The sequence below is a fragment of the Lonchura striata genome, chromosome 7 (genome assembly GCF_050655825.1).
Source record: "Lonchura striata isolate lonStrDom1 chromosome 7, ASM5065582v1, whole genome shotgun sequence".
Taxonomy (NCBI): domain Eukaryota; kingdom Metazoa; phylum Chordata; class Aves; order Passeriformes; family Estrildidae; genus Lonchura; species Lonchura striata.
In genome coordinates this window covers 34,374,799-34,391,604 of record NC_140709.1, presented here as the reverse complement: position 1 = coordinate 34,391,604, position 16,806 = coordinate 34,374,799, and the positions used below count along the sequence as shown (strand labels likewise).

At 40.3% G+C, this 16,806-nt stretch overlaps 1 protein-coding gene across 9 annotated transcripts in view; it reads left to right on the top strand.

The window, feature by feature from the left end:
- The window catches only part of ERBB4 (erb-b2 receptor tyrosine kinase 4), a 595,041-nt gene that overhangs the window by 453,076 nt on the left and 125,159 nt on the right, over nt 1-16,806 (top strand). For 8 of the 9 annotated variants that reach the window (XM_085584640.1, XM_085584638.1, XM_031505345.3 and 5 more), the window contains exon 16: nt 2,214-2,288. In XM_085584640.1, the coding sequence (XP_085440766.1) occupies nt 2,214-2,288 (75 nt within the window). Of the gene's footprint in view, nt 1-2,055; nt 2,101-2,213; nt 2,289-16,806 lie in introns of all 9 variants that reach the window. The other variant, XM_085584639.1, reaches the window with a different exon arrangement.

Sequence of the window (16,806 nt, the reverse complement as noted above, 5' to 3'; positions counted from 1 at the left end):
AGTTTTTGAAATGTGTTTAAATCAACTCTCACATTTATGCATTATCTGGATTTTTAACACATCTGTTTTTATGTCTGCACGTATGCTGGAGGAAGTAATCATTGAGGAAATCCTTGCAGTTCGTGTTTGCATGTCAGAGTAAATGTCTTATGTGAAAATACGAATTCAAGTAAACAAACAAAGGGTAAGGTTTACTAGCTCTGCTCTCCCTGATGAGCAGGTAAGGGGAAATTGAATTCAGACTTCATTTTATAATGGCAGAGTGATACCAATTTAAATGCAGCAAAAGCTGAGGAGTGGCAAGTCATGGTGAAGCAGAAAGAAGATCTCGTGGGAGCTTATTTGAACTCTCAGATTTTTTGACATGCATATCCTTCCATCAAAACCAACCTGAAAACACAGCAAACTTTAAAAGAGTTTGGGATCACACCTTAAATTTAAAATGCCTCAACAGAAGTAAGTTGCAGTCTAGTGATGTGTCAGATCACTTCTGCTGCCTGTAGTAGATGTACAGCCAAAGGGCCTGTTAATAAAATGGCTCTGAGATCTTGTTAAAGAGTTCAAATAAATGGTTTGGTTTCCTTAAATGCCGAGGGCTAGATACTCCCCATGGCTAGAATGCCTAGCTGGGTGTGCAGCACCGAAGGGGGTCTGGTGGTTTTAACCCCAAAAAGCTCAACTTTAGGTCTCTGAGAAGCCTGACTGCTGTGTAAATGTATATTTGACTTGCTGTTTGAATGCAGGGGACCAGGAAACCAGTCGTGCTCTTCATGGGAGCAAGGGAAATTCACACATGCCACACATGTGTTCTGCAAACTCTTTTCCATGGCTGTGTTTTTTGTGGTGCTGCATTTAGTGATTCCTTGCATTGCCAGTGCCTTTGGTGGGCACCTTCTGATTGTGCAGGTGGAGGACTTCTGGCAGCATCTAAGGAAAGCAGAATAAAATGTCTGAATCAGCAGACACCTTTTTGCTGTGGTTTTTGTTGCTGGAAGTTGATCTTTGAGCTTCCCTGTTAAAAAAGGATCTTCAGCTTCCAAAATATTTCTCCAGTTACCCTGGCTGGGAACTTAGAACAAAAACAAACAATTACATCAATTACAGAAAGAAAAGCAAGTTCTGGATTGTGCTCCTGGAAATCTCGACTTGTAAATTAACAGCTTTTGTGCAGTAATCACAGGTTTGATGACTCATAAAAACACGCAGGAAAAACAACCCTGTTGTAAGGGCTCCCACGTACACAGGTGAAACCTGCCTTAAAGTGTTGTTTGAGCCAAGATATTGTAGGAATCCAGGGCTTCCCTCTGGCTGCCCTGGCAGGTTTGGGACCCTGGCAGGGGTCAGGAACCCCCTGGACAGAGCCCCCAGAGACACTGGCTGTGATCTCTGCCCATGGAAAAGAGTTTTCAATCTTACAGGATGAATTACAAGCTCTGAGGGTTTGATATAAGTAATAATTAAGTGTGGCACGAGTGCAAAAGTAAAATTTTAGGATTCTAGATTAGGGGTCCAAAGGGGACATGATGGAGGAAATTGGGTGTATCTTGTCCTTTTTCTCCTTCTTCATGCCCTCCATGTCTCACTGTGGTGTTGGCATTGTTCTGTTGGTTCAGGCTGGGGACACACTGTCCAACGTAGGTGACAGATATTGGCACTAGGTTATTGTAAATCCAGCCCAGGGAGTTTCTGGTATTTAATGTTTGTAACATCCCACTGAGGGCAGAGCCCCACACGCTGCCCTGCAGGACAGAGCTGCGGCAGGGCAGCAGAACATGTTATAAATAAGCAAAAATAAACAACCTTTAAGAACCAGCAAAAAGACAAAAACTTTTTACAATCTCAGAATCATCAATACAACAAATTCCAACATATATGGCCTGCCTTGGGATGCTGTTGCTATTGTTCTTGCCACAAGCTGTAATTTTGGGTGATATAGGCCATCCTTAGCGAGAGAAGAGCTGGAATGAAGAACGCAAAGGGGATTCCTGCTGGTCGGGTGTGTCAATAACAGCTGTCTCTCTTTCTCTCCCTGTTTCCACTCTGGATTTGCTGCAGGTGCATAGGGCCACACCTGGAGGACTGCATCGGGCTGATGGATAGGTACTGGCTGGGTGCTGGCTGCCTGTGTGTCTCCATCCTGCACGTGTGGACAAGGGCGCATGAGCGTGCATGTCCTGGTGGTTTGACGTGGTTTGTTCTGTAATTGCCTGCAGGTGTAGAGGCCCAGCTAGTCATGACTGCATTTTCTATCCATGGACACGGCAGTCCACGCTGCCACAGCACGCTAGGTAACATCCCCACCCCATCCTGCCCACCTGCCTGCCCCAGGAACGTCATAGCAGCCAGTTTGAACACACAGCTTCAGGGAGATCTGCCTCTCTGCATCCAACTTTGCCTCCTGTTTGAAGGCTAAATCAATACTCGTGCCTTTTTAAAAATTGTTTTTATTTTTGGCTTGAATCCTTACTTAAGCTTTAATTGTTAAATCAGTAAGGATTAAATTCTGAAATTTCCCGCAGATGTTCATATTTCCAGATTAAATTGTATTAGATGGTAAAAATTCTGGTAAAATTGGGATGCACTTGTTTTCTCTTTATTGGGTTTTTTGCTATTATTGTTATTGGTTTTTTGTTTACGACAAAATTTAAAAGCAAATTAATCTCTTTCTTCCATACGCCTTCCCTTAAAAAAGTTAATGTTACAGCAAAACAAAATTTCTTCCTTACTTCAAAGAAAACTATTATTTTATTTTTTGTCATTTTCTGTTTAAAAGAAAAATTGTAACCTTGCAGCAATTTTATTTTTTGGTAATGACAATTGAAACAAATTAACGTGGGCTTTATTCTGCATTCATTTTTTATGAAAGCCCTACATTGCCATTGAGTTTGTTCATTCTTAAATTCAAACTGGTTAATATGACTTCTAGTCTTTGGGATTACTCTCCTGAGCTAAGACTAGATGAAAAATACATAAATTCAATCAAACCCACCTCATTGAGATTTTCAGTCTGAGTTTTTTTGTTGTCTTTTTCATAAGGTTTTGAGGTTGCCTTTCCTTCCTAATTGTGTACATACAATGTGAATATGCCTATTTCTAGCTTATGAGGGAGAATATATTTGGACTTGAAAAACAGCGCACTATAAATGCTACCAAATGGTACATTTGTTTATTAAATGGGTATCGGTTCTGACTTAATTCATTAACCAATGAATAAGCAACAGGAGATTAATTTTTCAATATTTCCGTGTTTCAATATTTCAATCTTTCTGATCTGGGCACTTTGAGACCTCATTTTCAGGTGGACTCCTCCAAACAGAGCTGCCCCAGTTTTAAGGGCCCAAATTTCATCAACTCTACTCAAAGCACAAATACAGAAAATGTATTTTTATGATTATTACTATTTCTTTAAGGGCCTTATCAAACTACAGAAATGAGAGGAATTGTTTTATTGTGTTCAGTGGTTTTACTCCTGCTCCATTCAGTCTGAGGGGGAAGGCCCTCAAATATTTCCTGTTTCCTTTGGATCTGATGGATATTTTTTTGTTTGTTTGTTTCAGCCTTGCTGAATTTATTTTAGGGAACTTACTGCCCTGTGTTTAAATGTCAGTATGTATTCTTTCACTTTAAAGGCAAAGAAGGAAACTTCATACCTCTATATTGGATATGTGAAATTGTACCTTTTTTTTTTTTTTTATTGTGAAAATGGTTCATTCTGTTTGGGCTAAAAATGGGCAAAACTGCACTGGCAAAGTGACACTTTTTTTGTTACAGTAGGGTTGTAAATCTAAAATAGATGTGTTTAAATTTAGCTACAACCTTCTTCATGTCCCTTTAACAACTGTACACCCTCCTGAGACTTGTAAATCTTAAATTAATTAATAATCAGTCTGACCCTTATCTATTGACTTGAGTTTTTTCCATTGATGTGAATTATCAGGGAGTAGAAGGGGACAGAGTTTTCTGCTGAAAGTGAGAGCAGAGCTTTAACCCAAACAAGATTTTCCTCATCTTCTCTATTTCCATTTTCATAGCAGTGTTGCTTTCCTTTCCAGTTTTTTAGTTTGCAAATTGTTTATGCCATGATCCATTGACTTGAAGGCTTTTGCAAGAGTGTGGTAGAATAGCAAAAGAATTCTTTCTGTCATCTTTAATCAAGATGAATCAGATGTGCATCACGTGCCTTGTTTTCCAAATGGCTGGTAAAACTTCAGTTTTTCTGCTTATCTTTAGTCCTTTCAAGTTTGTGGGAAAACAGCCTTGCTTTTGGCATTGCATTTCTTTCTGTATAGTTTGGTTTTGGTTTTTTAACCCTTAGGTTCAATAGAGTTCAGTCCAAAAGAACAGCTCCTCATGCAGCTTCCTGTATGGATTATTCCTGTAGGGCTTTGGTTTTGGTTCCACCTTCCATACCAGTCTTTTCTAGAAATTGCCAAAGCAAAGATGAAAAGCAGAACAAACCTGGAATTTTCCACGATGCCCAAAGGAGTTATCCATCCTCCTTTGCTGCCTCTTATTACAAGGGCACTCCTCCTTTTGCTACTTTCTGGCAGTTGCATTCAGGTTTTTTTTTTTTTTTTTGTGGTTGGATTAGCACACAATAGAACATTCCAGCATATTCTGGAACAATCAGCAAAAAGATGAGTATGTCTGCTCCCAAGATTGGGATGACTGTTGTCTAAAAGGATGATTCAAAAGCTGTAAAAATAATGCTCTGCTGTTCATTAAGAAAATACTCCAGAGAGTCAGGAAAGGCTGGTTCCTTTCAAGTTCACCGGAAAAATTTGGCTAGTGCAGTTATTGGAGCAAGGCTGTGGAGAAAGCTCTTACCTAAAGTATGAATTTTAATTGGTTTATCCTTACTAGGCTTCATTCAAGTTAATCCTAGGAGAGATCATCAAAGGAGGAGTGAAGTTTTTGTTTTCTGGTGTGTGTGTGATTGTATATCTAAAGATGTGATCAGGAACATGTGTTGGATGTGATAGCAAAGAACCAGCACCAGCACTGATGTTCCTGGTCTGAGTAAGCTGGTGTCTGTTTATGCCTCAAGAAAATTTCATTTACATTTCCCCTTTAACTAACAGAAACTAATTAGCCAGGCTGACTATTGTCAAGTGCTTCAATAGAATGTTGTGTAGATGTTAACTCTAATTACAATGCTATTGCTAGTTTTGTATCCAAAAAGGATGTCCTCTCAACAAATCATCACTTCCTCAAAAAAAAAAAAAAAAAAAAAGCTGGTTTTATCTCCTGCTTATGTGTACAAGAGCTAATTAGCAGTAAACCCTGTGTAATGCAGGCAAATCCTTTCATAGCTGTTTTGTACCCTGCCACAGTATGACTTCAACAGAATTTCACAGCAGCTCTCAGTAGTTGGTGGGGAAGGGAAACCACCTCTAATAAACTGCTTATGTTCATGGTTTTCATGGTGCTCAGCTCCATTGCTTGGAGGAAAGCACTCCATATGCTCTCTGCTTTTATGGAATAATTATGTTATTCTGGAGGGGCAGAGGATCTCTGTATAAAATAAGAGGGAAAATAAGATCTGTGAGTAGAAGCTAAGCTATGTTACTTGGTTGGTAAAAGATGCTACTCTCAAGAGACTCTTAATATGGAGCTTTTTGAAGCTGTATCGGAGCAGAGCAGTTGAAGAAACAGGTTTATTTTTTTAAGAATCCAGACTAGAAAACCAGACCATTTCAGATCCTTCCCCAATGGGTTGCATAGATCTTACACATCATCAAAAAGGACAAATTCACAGAATCACAGAATGAGCTAGTTTGGAAAAGACCTTTGAGATCATCAAGTCCAGCCTATGACCTTAACAACACCTCATCAACTAAACCATGGCACTGAGTGCCATATCCAGTCTTTTCTTAAACACTTGCAGGGATGGTGACTCCACCACCTCCCTGGGCAGCCCATTCACCCTTTCTGTGAAGAACTTCCAAAGCCCAACCTAAACCTCCCCTGTGTCCTCCTGTCCCATTGCTTGTCTGCCTGGGAGAAGAGACCGGCCCCCATCTGGCCACAACATCCTTTGAGGTTTGTGCAAGAGATTGACAGAGAAATCCCAATTCTGTGGGTGAACATGCCTTGCTGAGCTGGTTCTGAAGCCAGACCTTTGCTGAGGTTACTTTAATTCCTGCCATGGCATTTCCCTGCCTGGAGCTTTAGGAGGAGTACATTTGGAGTACCCCTGTGGCATGAATGAAAATCACTGCGGTCAGTGATCTTGTGAGCTCCTCCATTTTGTTACCACTTCCACATTTTAAGACTGGTCTTCTTGTGAGAGGGTGTAAATGGGTATTCCTTCTTTCCTGTTGTACAGGTACAATCCTAGAAGGGTTTGGGTTGGAAATGTTATTCCTTCTTGCCTGTTGTACAGATACAATCCTAGAAGGGTTTGGGTTGGAAAGGTTATTCCTTCTTTCCTGTTGTACAGATACAATCCTAGAAGGGTTTGGGTTGAAAAGGACCTTAAAGTTCATCCAGTTCCAGCCCTCCCTGCCATAGGCTGGGACACCTTCCACTACCTGAGGTTGTTCCAAGCCCCATCTAACCTGGTCTTGAACTTTTCCAAGGATGGAGGAGCCACAGCTTCTCTGGACAACCTGTGCCAGGGCCTCACCACCCTCACAGAGAAGAATTTCTTTCTCATATCTGACCTAAATTTCCCCTCTTTCAGTCTGAGGTCTGACCACAGTTAATAAATGCTCAATGTGTTAAACTTCTGTTCTGTACCATGTTCAGAAAGATTTATCTGTGATCAGTGAGGGTTTGTGTTTCATCTGCTTTTCTCAGCAGGGTTGGCTGGCATGGACTCACGGTGTGGAAGGACTTAGTAGGGTATGCTACTATAAAGAAAAATACTCTGGTAAGGTCAGGAGAGTGAGAGAACTGGAAGCAATTCTCTCACAGTGCTGTTTGAAATCTGTTCTGTGGCTCCAGTGGTTTGAGGATCCTTTTGAGAGAGCATAGGATAGAGTAAGATCAGAAATCTGATGTTCCTAGAAGTTTGTTATACAAGGAGCAGAATGTGAGCGATAAACTTTTGCAGGATTTTGGTACTGTTGATACTCATTGACCAAGTTTCTCAGCAGCTGTGCTCATTTTTTGGTAAGAAAATTCTTTGTTTGGAAAATTGACTAAATTATCTTTACTGTAACTGTGAGCAGAAAAAATTATGAGTGATGAAGGCCAAATGTGATAGGTCACTTCTGGAAAAAAAAAGAAGCAATAGGCAATGCAAATTAATAAATGGTTTGTTAGAATGGAAAACAACACACAGTGCCATTGCAGAGGTGATTTCTTTGGTTTCTCATCACTCTTGTGTTGTGGGTTTGTATTGATTTGGCTACACATATAATACGTGATGCAGAAATAAAATTTTGTCATGGAGAAGTGACCTTATTATAAAGCAACAGTATATATATCTCACCACTCTCCAATGGGTTTCTCTCATGGCTGGAAATAAGGATTTAATTTAGATTTAATGTTTTTATAAATTAATTATCTATTATTAAATATACATTTGTAGAGCTTTAGAAATATGGAAGATGTAGGGTTGTTTAAATCTCAGTGAATGGTTCCTTAATAATTCATTAATATTTAATGCATAATAAATCAGAACTAAAGCTTGTGGTCTTACTTCCAATCTACCTGTGCAGTGTAGGATTGGTTACTCTTTCTTAGTTAGAAAAGTTTACATGACAAATGTATTTGAGTTGAGAGCCCAGCCTGGATTTAATTCTCTGCAATTTGGCTTACTCCTTGTGGCCTTACTCAGGTGTGAAGGAACTGCATGAAGCAGGAAGCTCTTGGCTGGGGTGGTTTAGAGCATTTTGCTTTTCATTGCCTTTTTAACACCACTTTTCAGAATGATGGAGCATAGACTATGTAATGCAGATGAGAATTTGTATATTGACATTACCTTTTTTGTTTGTTTTATACACCAAAATGTATGTTTACTTCTCAGTTAAATTGTTACAGCTTTTCCAGCATTGGATCAAAACTAACTCATGATGATAGTATAGTTGTCTGTCAGTCCTTTTCATTTGTTTTTGCAGGAATGGAAATACCAGTATTCAATTTGATACTTTACTAGTGTGTAGCAAACACAATGGTAAAGGAGTTAAAGTAATTAAACAAGCTTATTACTTTTAAAGAAGTTAAAGTAATTAAACAACCTTGTAGGTTTCAAGGAATTAACGAAGTCCTGACTTTGTGCTATGAGGGGTAAGTTGTACCTCAGCATTTACCAAAGGTGGAAGCATCACCACAAATACCAGCAATCATTCAGAAAGAGAGCATTAGGAAATCAAGCCATCAGACCAAATTACTTAATCTTACTATGATTTTTTTCCATATTGTAAAGTAAAGTAACAGGCTGGGAAAATGTCATGTAAATTATCTGTACCTTTGGGTAGTAGTTTCAAAAAACTAAATTCAGTTTCTAATGGGAAAGGGGGGCTAATACTAAACTCATTCGCCATGCCTTACCCTCTCTTTGTTAGTTCATCTTCCTTTGCATCTCCTTTCTGTAAATTAGAGGTATTTTTCCTCTTTTCTCCCTGGTTACAGTGGTAGTGGAGAGAGTTGAACAAGAATGTAGATCCTGTACCTTCAGAGAGAGTGGCTGTTTTCCCAGCAATGTGTGCTAGAGAGGCTTTAGAGAAGAGCCATTGGAAATAGTACCTTGTGTCTTGGAATGAAGTGTAGGAACTCAAACACCTAAAGCTTATTTTGGCTGAAAGTGAAGGTGTAGAGCCAGATTCTCCTCTAGAAGTACACAGGTAAGAAGACAAAGTTTGGTTGAGGATGGCACTGAGTCTAGCAGACTGAAAAGGAAAGTCGGGTGTCTGTGAGGTATAAAATGGGTGAAATCTGACAGACATTCAAAGCAGCAAAATGCCAGTGCATTTCTCATGAAGGTTATTAATCCCTGGAATGATTTTCTGTGATGATGTTCTGTTCTCCAGAATTAGAACTTGTGAGATCAAGACTGGGGATCTTTTCTCCAAGCAAGATGAGTTTGTGCTGAGCTTGGAGGCAGAGGGTGGTGTGGCTCCTCCTGCCGTGTGACAGGACACTTCAATGGCTGTGACAGTATCTTCCAGCTGTGATCAGCTCCTGGCTCACGTTCTAGAGCTGTCCTAGCTAGAAAGTCCTTTGAATTTTGATTCAGAGCACTGAGCTGGACACAGACCAGCAAATCCAGCTGCTGAGTCCTGGGCTTTGGCTCCTGTCAGCTGTGGGTGAGGCATAGAGTGAGAGTTCCACGTGACTTTACACAAGATTTCTGTTCTGTTCACATATGCTTGCTCATCAGCAGTTAGGTCAGGTAAAATTCTGTGTCTTCATACTGTCCTTTGCTAGGAGAGATGAGAAACTCATTTAGATCTTATCTGTTCTTTTGTCAAAAAGCCTCATGCTTTTTTTTCCAATCTGATGTAAATTTTTAATGACACCATCTTCACTTGCTGGTGAACAAGCTCTTTTACAGATGTATTGGCTGTTTCATCAATAGAAGATAATGTAGAAAATCATTTCTGTAGTTATCTGAGATTGAACAAATGATAAAACAGGCAAGGAAAGATTATGGGATAATGTGAAGAGCATGTGCTGGCTAGTTCTGGTTGAGCTTTTCTTTGGCAGAGGGTTGTGAGGAGGTAACTCTGTATTTGCCTGATGTGGTACATTTCTCAGCAGAGCTGGTAGTTTCTCATACTAGAGAGTTGTGGCATTTATGCAGAAATCTGAGAACAAATACAACCTCATCATCAGGACAAGGGCCAAGCTTTGGTTAAACATGGCCCAGTCATGATTTTTCAACGATACAAAGTTTTCTAGTAATGCCTAAAGGAAAATTCTCTGAAATGCAATCAACCTTTTTAATGAAAAGTGTGAACTTCTTCCTCATACAATTTGTCTTGGACTCCCAATACTCTGCCTGTGACATAGTGTGTCCTTTGGAAACACAGGATTTCAAAGTGATACACCAGTGTTGGACACCTCTTAAAATGCTCACTTGGATTTTTGTTACATGTTCCTATTGTATTCACTGTTCCATTTTAACTCATAGTTCCCTACATGTAAATCCAATAACGTTTACATGTGTCACTGAAATTAGGTAGTACAGATATGTCTTAGAAGGCACAGAAGCTGTAAAGCAACATAACATGAGGGAAAAGAAGTGATGACAGCAGAAAAGTAGAAACAAACAAAAGGATGGAAGATGTAGTTTTATTTGTTGCCATTTCTTTTGCTCAAGTTAATCCTGCACGGTTAGAATCTGTAGGCCTGATGTCAGAGTAGGTCTAAAGGCTGAAGAGGAGACAAAATAAAGTATGTTAATTTTCAAATTGGTCAGAAAATAATGTTGGGAACATGGACCAGGGTATGCAAATCCTGGAGGCTGGTTGGTCAGAAGCAGAGAAACTGCAGTGGTGTGGGGACTGGAGGGAAGATGTGTAATTCCAGAATTGCACATGTAATTTAGCAGCATGGCAGTGGCTAAACACATCTCCTCCAAGTTCCCAGCTGGCTTGAATCAGTCCTGGGGATATTTTCAGTTCTTGCCTGTGGTATCTGTATCCATGGGCATTACTCTGCTTGAGTGAACAGCCTTCCTTAAAAAATATGTGCAAATTTCAGCAGTAAATCACATCTTTCCCTGCCCCTAATGGACCGATGAAGGGAAAAAATTAAAAGGTAAAAAGTATTCCTGCATTAAAATGGACCACTAGTTGTTAATCTGCATAGTCTCAATCACAGCAGGGATAATAGACAAAGAACAGATTGAAGAGATAATATCCTTGCTTTAAAACTGTCCCATCTCCCATAGATCTGCTTTCCCCTCCCTCGTGGCAGTGATGTCCTCTGCATGTGAATAACTTGGATGCAGGCTAAGCTCAGCTCTGAGTGAATTCTCTCTACTTTCAGTTCCTGGATCAACCAGTGGATCAGGGCTGCAAATTCCGAACTTGGGGATGTTTGAGTCAACTTCTAATGAACAGATTTGTAAAATAGGAAAAAATTTCCTTCAGAAAACTTTCTATTTCCTTCAGGAAACTTCCAGTGAGAAGGGTATCACTCAGAAAGCAAGCAAAAACCTACAGCTGTATCAGTACGGTTGGATGTACTCTCTCAAGCTTTCATCAGCCTTTTTGTGCTGCTTAAGTATTTCAAATACATACATTTTTGAAGTGGAATGAGAAGTCATCCCTTTCTCCCTCATGACAGAGATAGGGGGAAAAAGGTTATTGAAGCCTTCTCTCTTCTTGTTTATTTTTTACTTTCTTGACCTCTAATGAGCTTCAGACTCTGTGAGACCTAAAAGGCACAAAATGTCAGCAGGATCCACTGCTGGTATTTAGGTTTGAGGATTTGCTGGAATGGGGAAAGGAAGGGGGTTGTGACTGATAGAGGAAAAAGAGATTTTTAAGCTGGATCACCGTTTCCCCAGATGCTTGGCCTGTTCTGTTCTGGAATTTTAGCAGCTGTCAGAAGATGAGTTTAGAGGAGAGCAGTGACAGTGGGTGAGTTTGGTGCTTCTGTGCTGAACTTTTTTTCTTAGAATGGCCTTTGGGGAAATGCTGGCAGTGGGATGATGACTAGAATTAAGAGGAGTTGCAAGATACTCCAGAGTTTCTCTCTGCTTCATTTGGTAACATAAGAATGACTGATAAATTATTAACATAGAAGAACATCTGGGCACAGTATCATATAAAAGATAATCCTGTATAAACTTGTGTCAGAAACAGGATATCAGTTTTATATGAGCTTTTTCCCAAGTAAGCAAATGGGGCTTTCCAATGATTGATGTAATTTGTGTAGGATGTTTAGACAGTATGCTGTTCCAGTAAAATAATAGTGATAAATCCAAAAGCAGCATCAAGCATACTCAAATAAATTCCTTATACCCTGCTCTTTATCTGCCTTCAATTTTCCTCTACATTTATGAGCATTGGCTGCATTTCTTCCCTGCTATGCCCCACAAAGATAAATTCTACATATTTAGAACTCAAGTGATGAGTAGCTAAAATCTATGTTGAAGTTAACAGCATCATGGCCATTGCTAGTGTTCTAATAAATGTATCAAATGCTGTATTTATATAAACATGTCAGTGCAGAGTGAAGTGTGACTGTTTTCATTTAGGCTTTGAAGGAAAGATTTTTAACTGTAGGTGTGCATGAATGTACATAATACATGAAAGATATAGATGCATATTTCCAAACACCCTGCTACAAATCCTCTGTGCACTCTCATCTCAAACAGGTTCAAAAGATGCTTTAATGGCACCACTTGTTAAAAAACCTCAGCTGAAACCTGCGTAAGATCTTAGTGCAGAACAAATTATTGGATATGATAAGAAACTTGAAGATGGGAACACAGTGTGATAGCTCTGTTCTCATCTGTTTGTCATGTCCCGTCTTGTTAGAGAATCAAAGAATGGTTTGGGTTGGAAGGGACCTGAAAGATCACCTTGTGGATCACCTTCCACACCTGCCATGGGTAGGGACACATTCCACTATCCCAGACTGCTCCAAGCCCTGTCCAGCCTGGCCTTGGACACTTCCAGGGATCCAGGGGCAGCCACAGCTGCTCTGGGCACCTGTGCCAGGACCACAGCACTCCCACAGGGAGGAATTTCTTCCATATATATAATCTAAATTTCCCCCCTTTCAGGTTTGATGTCCAGTGTCCATTGCTGAACCTTAGTCTGACTGTTCCCTCCTGTGCAGGGGCTTGTTCCCCTTGGAAAGGTGCTTGGGCAGAGGCTGGGGCTCTGGTCAATGTGCAGAATTTTTTCTTCATAAAGGAGAAACATAAAGTCATAAAGAATTCAGAGGAAAGAATCTGTTTCAGAATATCAGACTTGGTCCCCAAGTATGGTCTTTGGAGGCTCTGTACTGTGAAATACTCCTGGAGCTTGGCAAAGTAAATGCTTGCTGTCCCAAATGACTCAAAGCTGGAACAGGAAGCAGTTCAGTGTTCTCAACCACAAACAAAATATCTGCTCTGTGCTCCTAAAATCTTCTGAATGAGTACTTTCAGGAAAACCTGGCATTCCAAAAAAGCAGGCAGGTATAAAAAGAGAGATAAATGCATTTTTCTGAAGAAAGATTTTGATTTGGGAAATAAAGTAAAAATTAAGGACATGAGGTAGAGAAACCTTCTTGCATCTCCTTAGAGATAGACAATCATCTGTGCAGTCTACAGGCACAATCATGTGTGGGTTTGGATATTTCTTCTGTTGAATAGCTCAATTTCAGCAAACACTTAACTGAACTTAAGTGAATTATAAGCACTTTCCACCAGTGGAATTCAAAAAGTGCTTTAAAAAAAACATAATAAAAGAAGGAGCACAATATTCAAACAGTTTTTCTCCTGATAGTTATTCAAAATACTACTGAACATTCCTTCATATTCTCTATTTTTTTTTTTTTTTTTTTCATAAAAACCTATTGCAGAGCAAAATGTTCCAGTTTTGAGCTTGTCTTGGTTAGAAAAGACAGGTGTATTCTAAGGAAGGCAGGAGCCTACCTTGAAATGGAAAATGTAAACCCCTTCCCTCTGAATGATTATAATTTTGAAATTAAGGGACTCTCAGGCAAAGATATGGGAGTAGGAATAGCAGTTCTTTAATAGGAAAATTAAAAATACAAATAGAATTGTACAAACAAATCACTGCCAGAATCAGAACAGGAGCTGACACCCTGTGGGTCAGGGTGGTGGCAGCAGTCCCATCCCAGGGTTGCTCAGCCCTCCTGCAGTGCCAGCTGTGCTTTTGCTGGAGCAGGATCCTGCACAAGGGGGGAGTTTTCCTCTGGAGCTCCAGGGCTGGGGGAGATATGTTGCCCTAATTTTTCAAAGTGTCAAGTTTTCTTTTATAGTTCTTTTGAAAGTTTTAAAGTTCTCATAAAACTTCTTTAGCCTTCTGATAATATTTACATATTTCTACTGGAGTTTCTCACGCAGTGTTCATGTAAATAACGATTGTTTTGCATTCTTCTTTGTGAGGAGAATTGATAGACTGTTAGTTTGACCAGTGTGGTTGGAGAGGTGGCAATTACATCCTCCAATCCACTGTCACTTTTAGAATTCTATATATTGCAAAGTCATAAATAAAATTGGCTCTTTTTCTCGTTCGAACTTACCAAGCTTCTGTGTACTCAGTTCATGTCCAATAGCGACATAGATGGGCCTGGTCTTCCTCTGGGAATGTAGTGGAGAAGAAAGCTGCTCCTCTGGGAATGCAGTGGGAAGAAAGCTGCTCCTCTGGGAATGCAGTGGGCAAAGGCTGCTGTGGGGTCCCAAAAGTCAGATTATATCCAGGTAGGAATGCTTGGCTCCTCCCCTGGGCAGAGCATCTCCCAATGGATGATGGAATTTTCTCAGCCATGCAGGGACACTCACTGGCCATGACCAGAAGAGATCTCCTGGAGGGAGGATTGGCTGTGGGAGAGATAAAGAAACCTGCCCCGTTAGCAGCAGAGAACTGCCCCACCTATAACAGATGGTGATAGAACACACAGCCCCAGCCACATCTTCCAACCTCAGACAGAGCTACAGTGTATATTTTCCATGTGACCCAGCTGCCACTGGATGTTTTGGTTCAGATTTGATTTGGGTTCAGATTTCACGTGTTTCCCAAGCAATGTAACACGCCCTGCCACGGGTTGTGCTGCTCCCTGGTGCTCCTGGATCTGACAGTGAACGAACAGCAAACAGTGCCAGCAAGGCAGGCTGTGTTTCCACTGGAGAAAAGTGTGTTTTCTGGATGAATATTTTCATGTGCACAGGCATGATGTGGACTGCCACTGGTTGCAGAGCAGCAGGCTGAGTTGATTGCTTCTAATAGGAATTTTTTATGCAGAGAGAAACTCCTGGAGTTAATGCTGATAGTTTTGGTTTCAGAGCAGTCCATCAGCATCCGTGGTCATTACAGCTCTAGTTTCCTTATTTAATGCAAAATATTATTGTTTCCAAAGAAAATGGGAACTAATACAACTTTATGAAGCAGATTGCTCTTTTACTTGCTTTACTGGCTTCACCTGTGAGTCCAATCTAGTGGTTTTAACTGGCTTTGTGTCACAGATAAATCAATCTGCATTATATGGGGCCTGACTTGGCATATTTTAAAAAGAATGCTAGTCTGGTTATTTAAAGCACAAGCTTCAAAACACAGTCACTGTGCAAGCTCTTAACAATACCATTCCTTTTTTAAGTTGAGGCAGAAAAGAAAAATCTCAGCCTAAAAATGGCAGGGATGCAAGAGATTTTATTGGGACTTTTCAATTTTAGAGGAGGAGAAGCCCATAAAAAGCCTTGATATTGATGCTGTAATCCCTGAGATTTCGGTAATTATTCCTAGTCAGATGTATTAACAGGGAGTTAAAATTGAGAGTTCTTAGTCATTTATAGTGAAAATGTAACAGAGTGGTAGTTGTAAATTATGCCGTTCAGATTTAAAACCAGTTTTAAAGAAATCCATTGTTCTCTGTGTGTGGTAATAAAAATACCACAGATTTTGGATCAATACATATTAATGTGTAGAATCTTGGGCTGCAATAATTTTTAAAGCTATACTTAGTATTTTTTTTTTCCTTTATCCTCATTTACTTTGCTGAGTGAAATAGGGACTCCTGAGGTGTGAGTAGAACATGCCTTCACAGGTATCGATACAAGAACCAGCAAGAAAAAGCAGTTTTGTCAACAGGTTCATGTTTGTCCACATGAGCCTTGGCCAAAGTGAAAGCTGTGTCTGCTCTTTAGTGATGTTTAACTGCTGAGTGGACCCAGACACAGACTGCAACCCTCAGGTCATTTTACATATTGAAAATTTGATAGTTTGCCCACATTGAATCTCTGGATTAAATGTGGAATTGGTAGTAGTTGCCTAACTGTGAGATCACTGTGAGTTAAAATTTGTGTTTACTCATGATAAAAACTCTCAGTCTGCACATAAATAGGGCCACGTATCAGTATTCAAACACCCTCCAGTTAGGAGGGGAGAGGGGGAAGGGTGCCTTGTTCTTGAAAAGGAATATAAAGCAAAGCAGTCTTGGTGAGAATAACATCAGATGAATCCTTGCCACCCTTGGGGTGAACACCAGGCACTCTGGACCTTGTGGCTGCAACTGTTGAAACATCCAAAATTTGCTTCCCAGCCTGGTTGTTTATCTTGTATGTTAAAAATACTAAGATTATCTCTACAGGATTAGTAGAATCCATCAGATCTCTGAAAGGGCAGCTTTAAAGTTGGCTGAACCCCCACTGATGGAAGGGGTGAGGAATGCAGAGTGTGGGAAGCATCCATCAGGAAAAAATAATGCCTTGGTAACAAGGATTTGTGAGAAGGAACTGCTTAGCAAACACTCAAGGTTGTAATAAATCCTGTTTGGATATACAGATAAAAATTCCAAGCAGGAGAAAGTTGGTACAGGAACTTGGAGCCTTCTAACAGCTTGGCTCCAAAGCTGAGTTTCTTTACATCTCAGAACAGGTGGGTCAATGCCAAGGGTGGAGGAGCAGGTGGTGTTTGTCAGCTTTACTCCATGAGACACAACTCGATTTCCTCTCCCCTTTCTGCTCCACTCTGCAGTCAAGAGTATGAGACCAACCCTGTACTCATCTAAATCAGTAATTAGACTTTAATACCTGCACTCAGGGCACTGTGGGAATTGCAGATATCCTGATCTTTTGGAGTGGATGCAATGGTGTGAGCCCTGCTGCTGAGCATCTTTGTTCATCCTGGAATACTGACTTTGAACTCAATGTCAGTTTTGGTGTGTGGGAGTGAG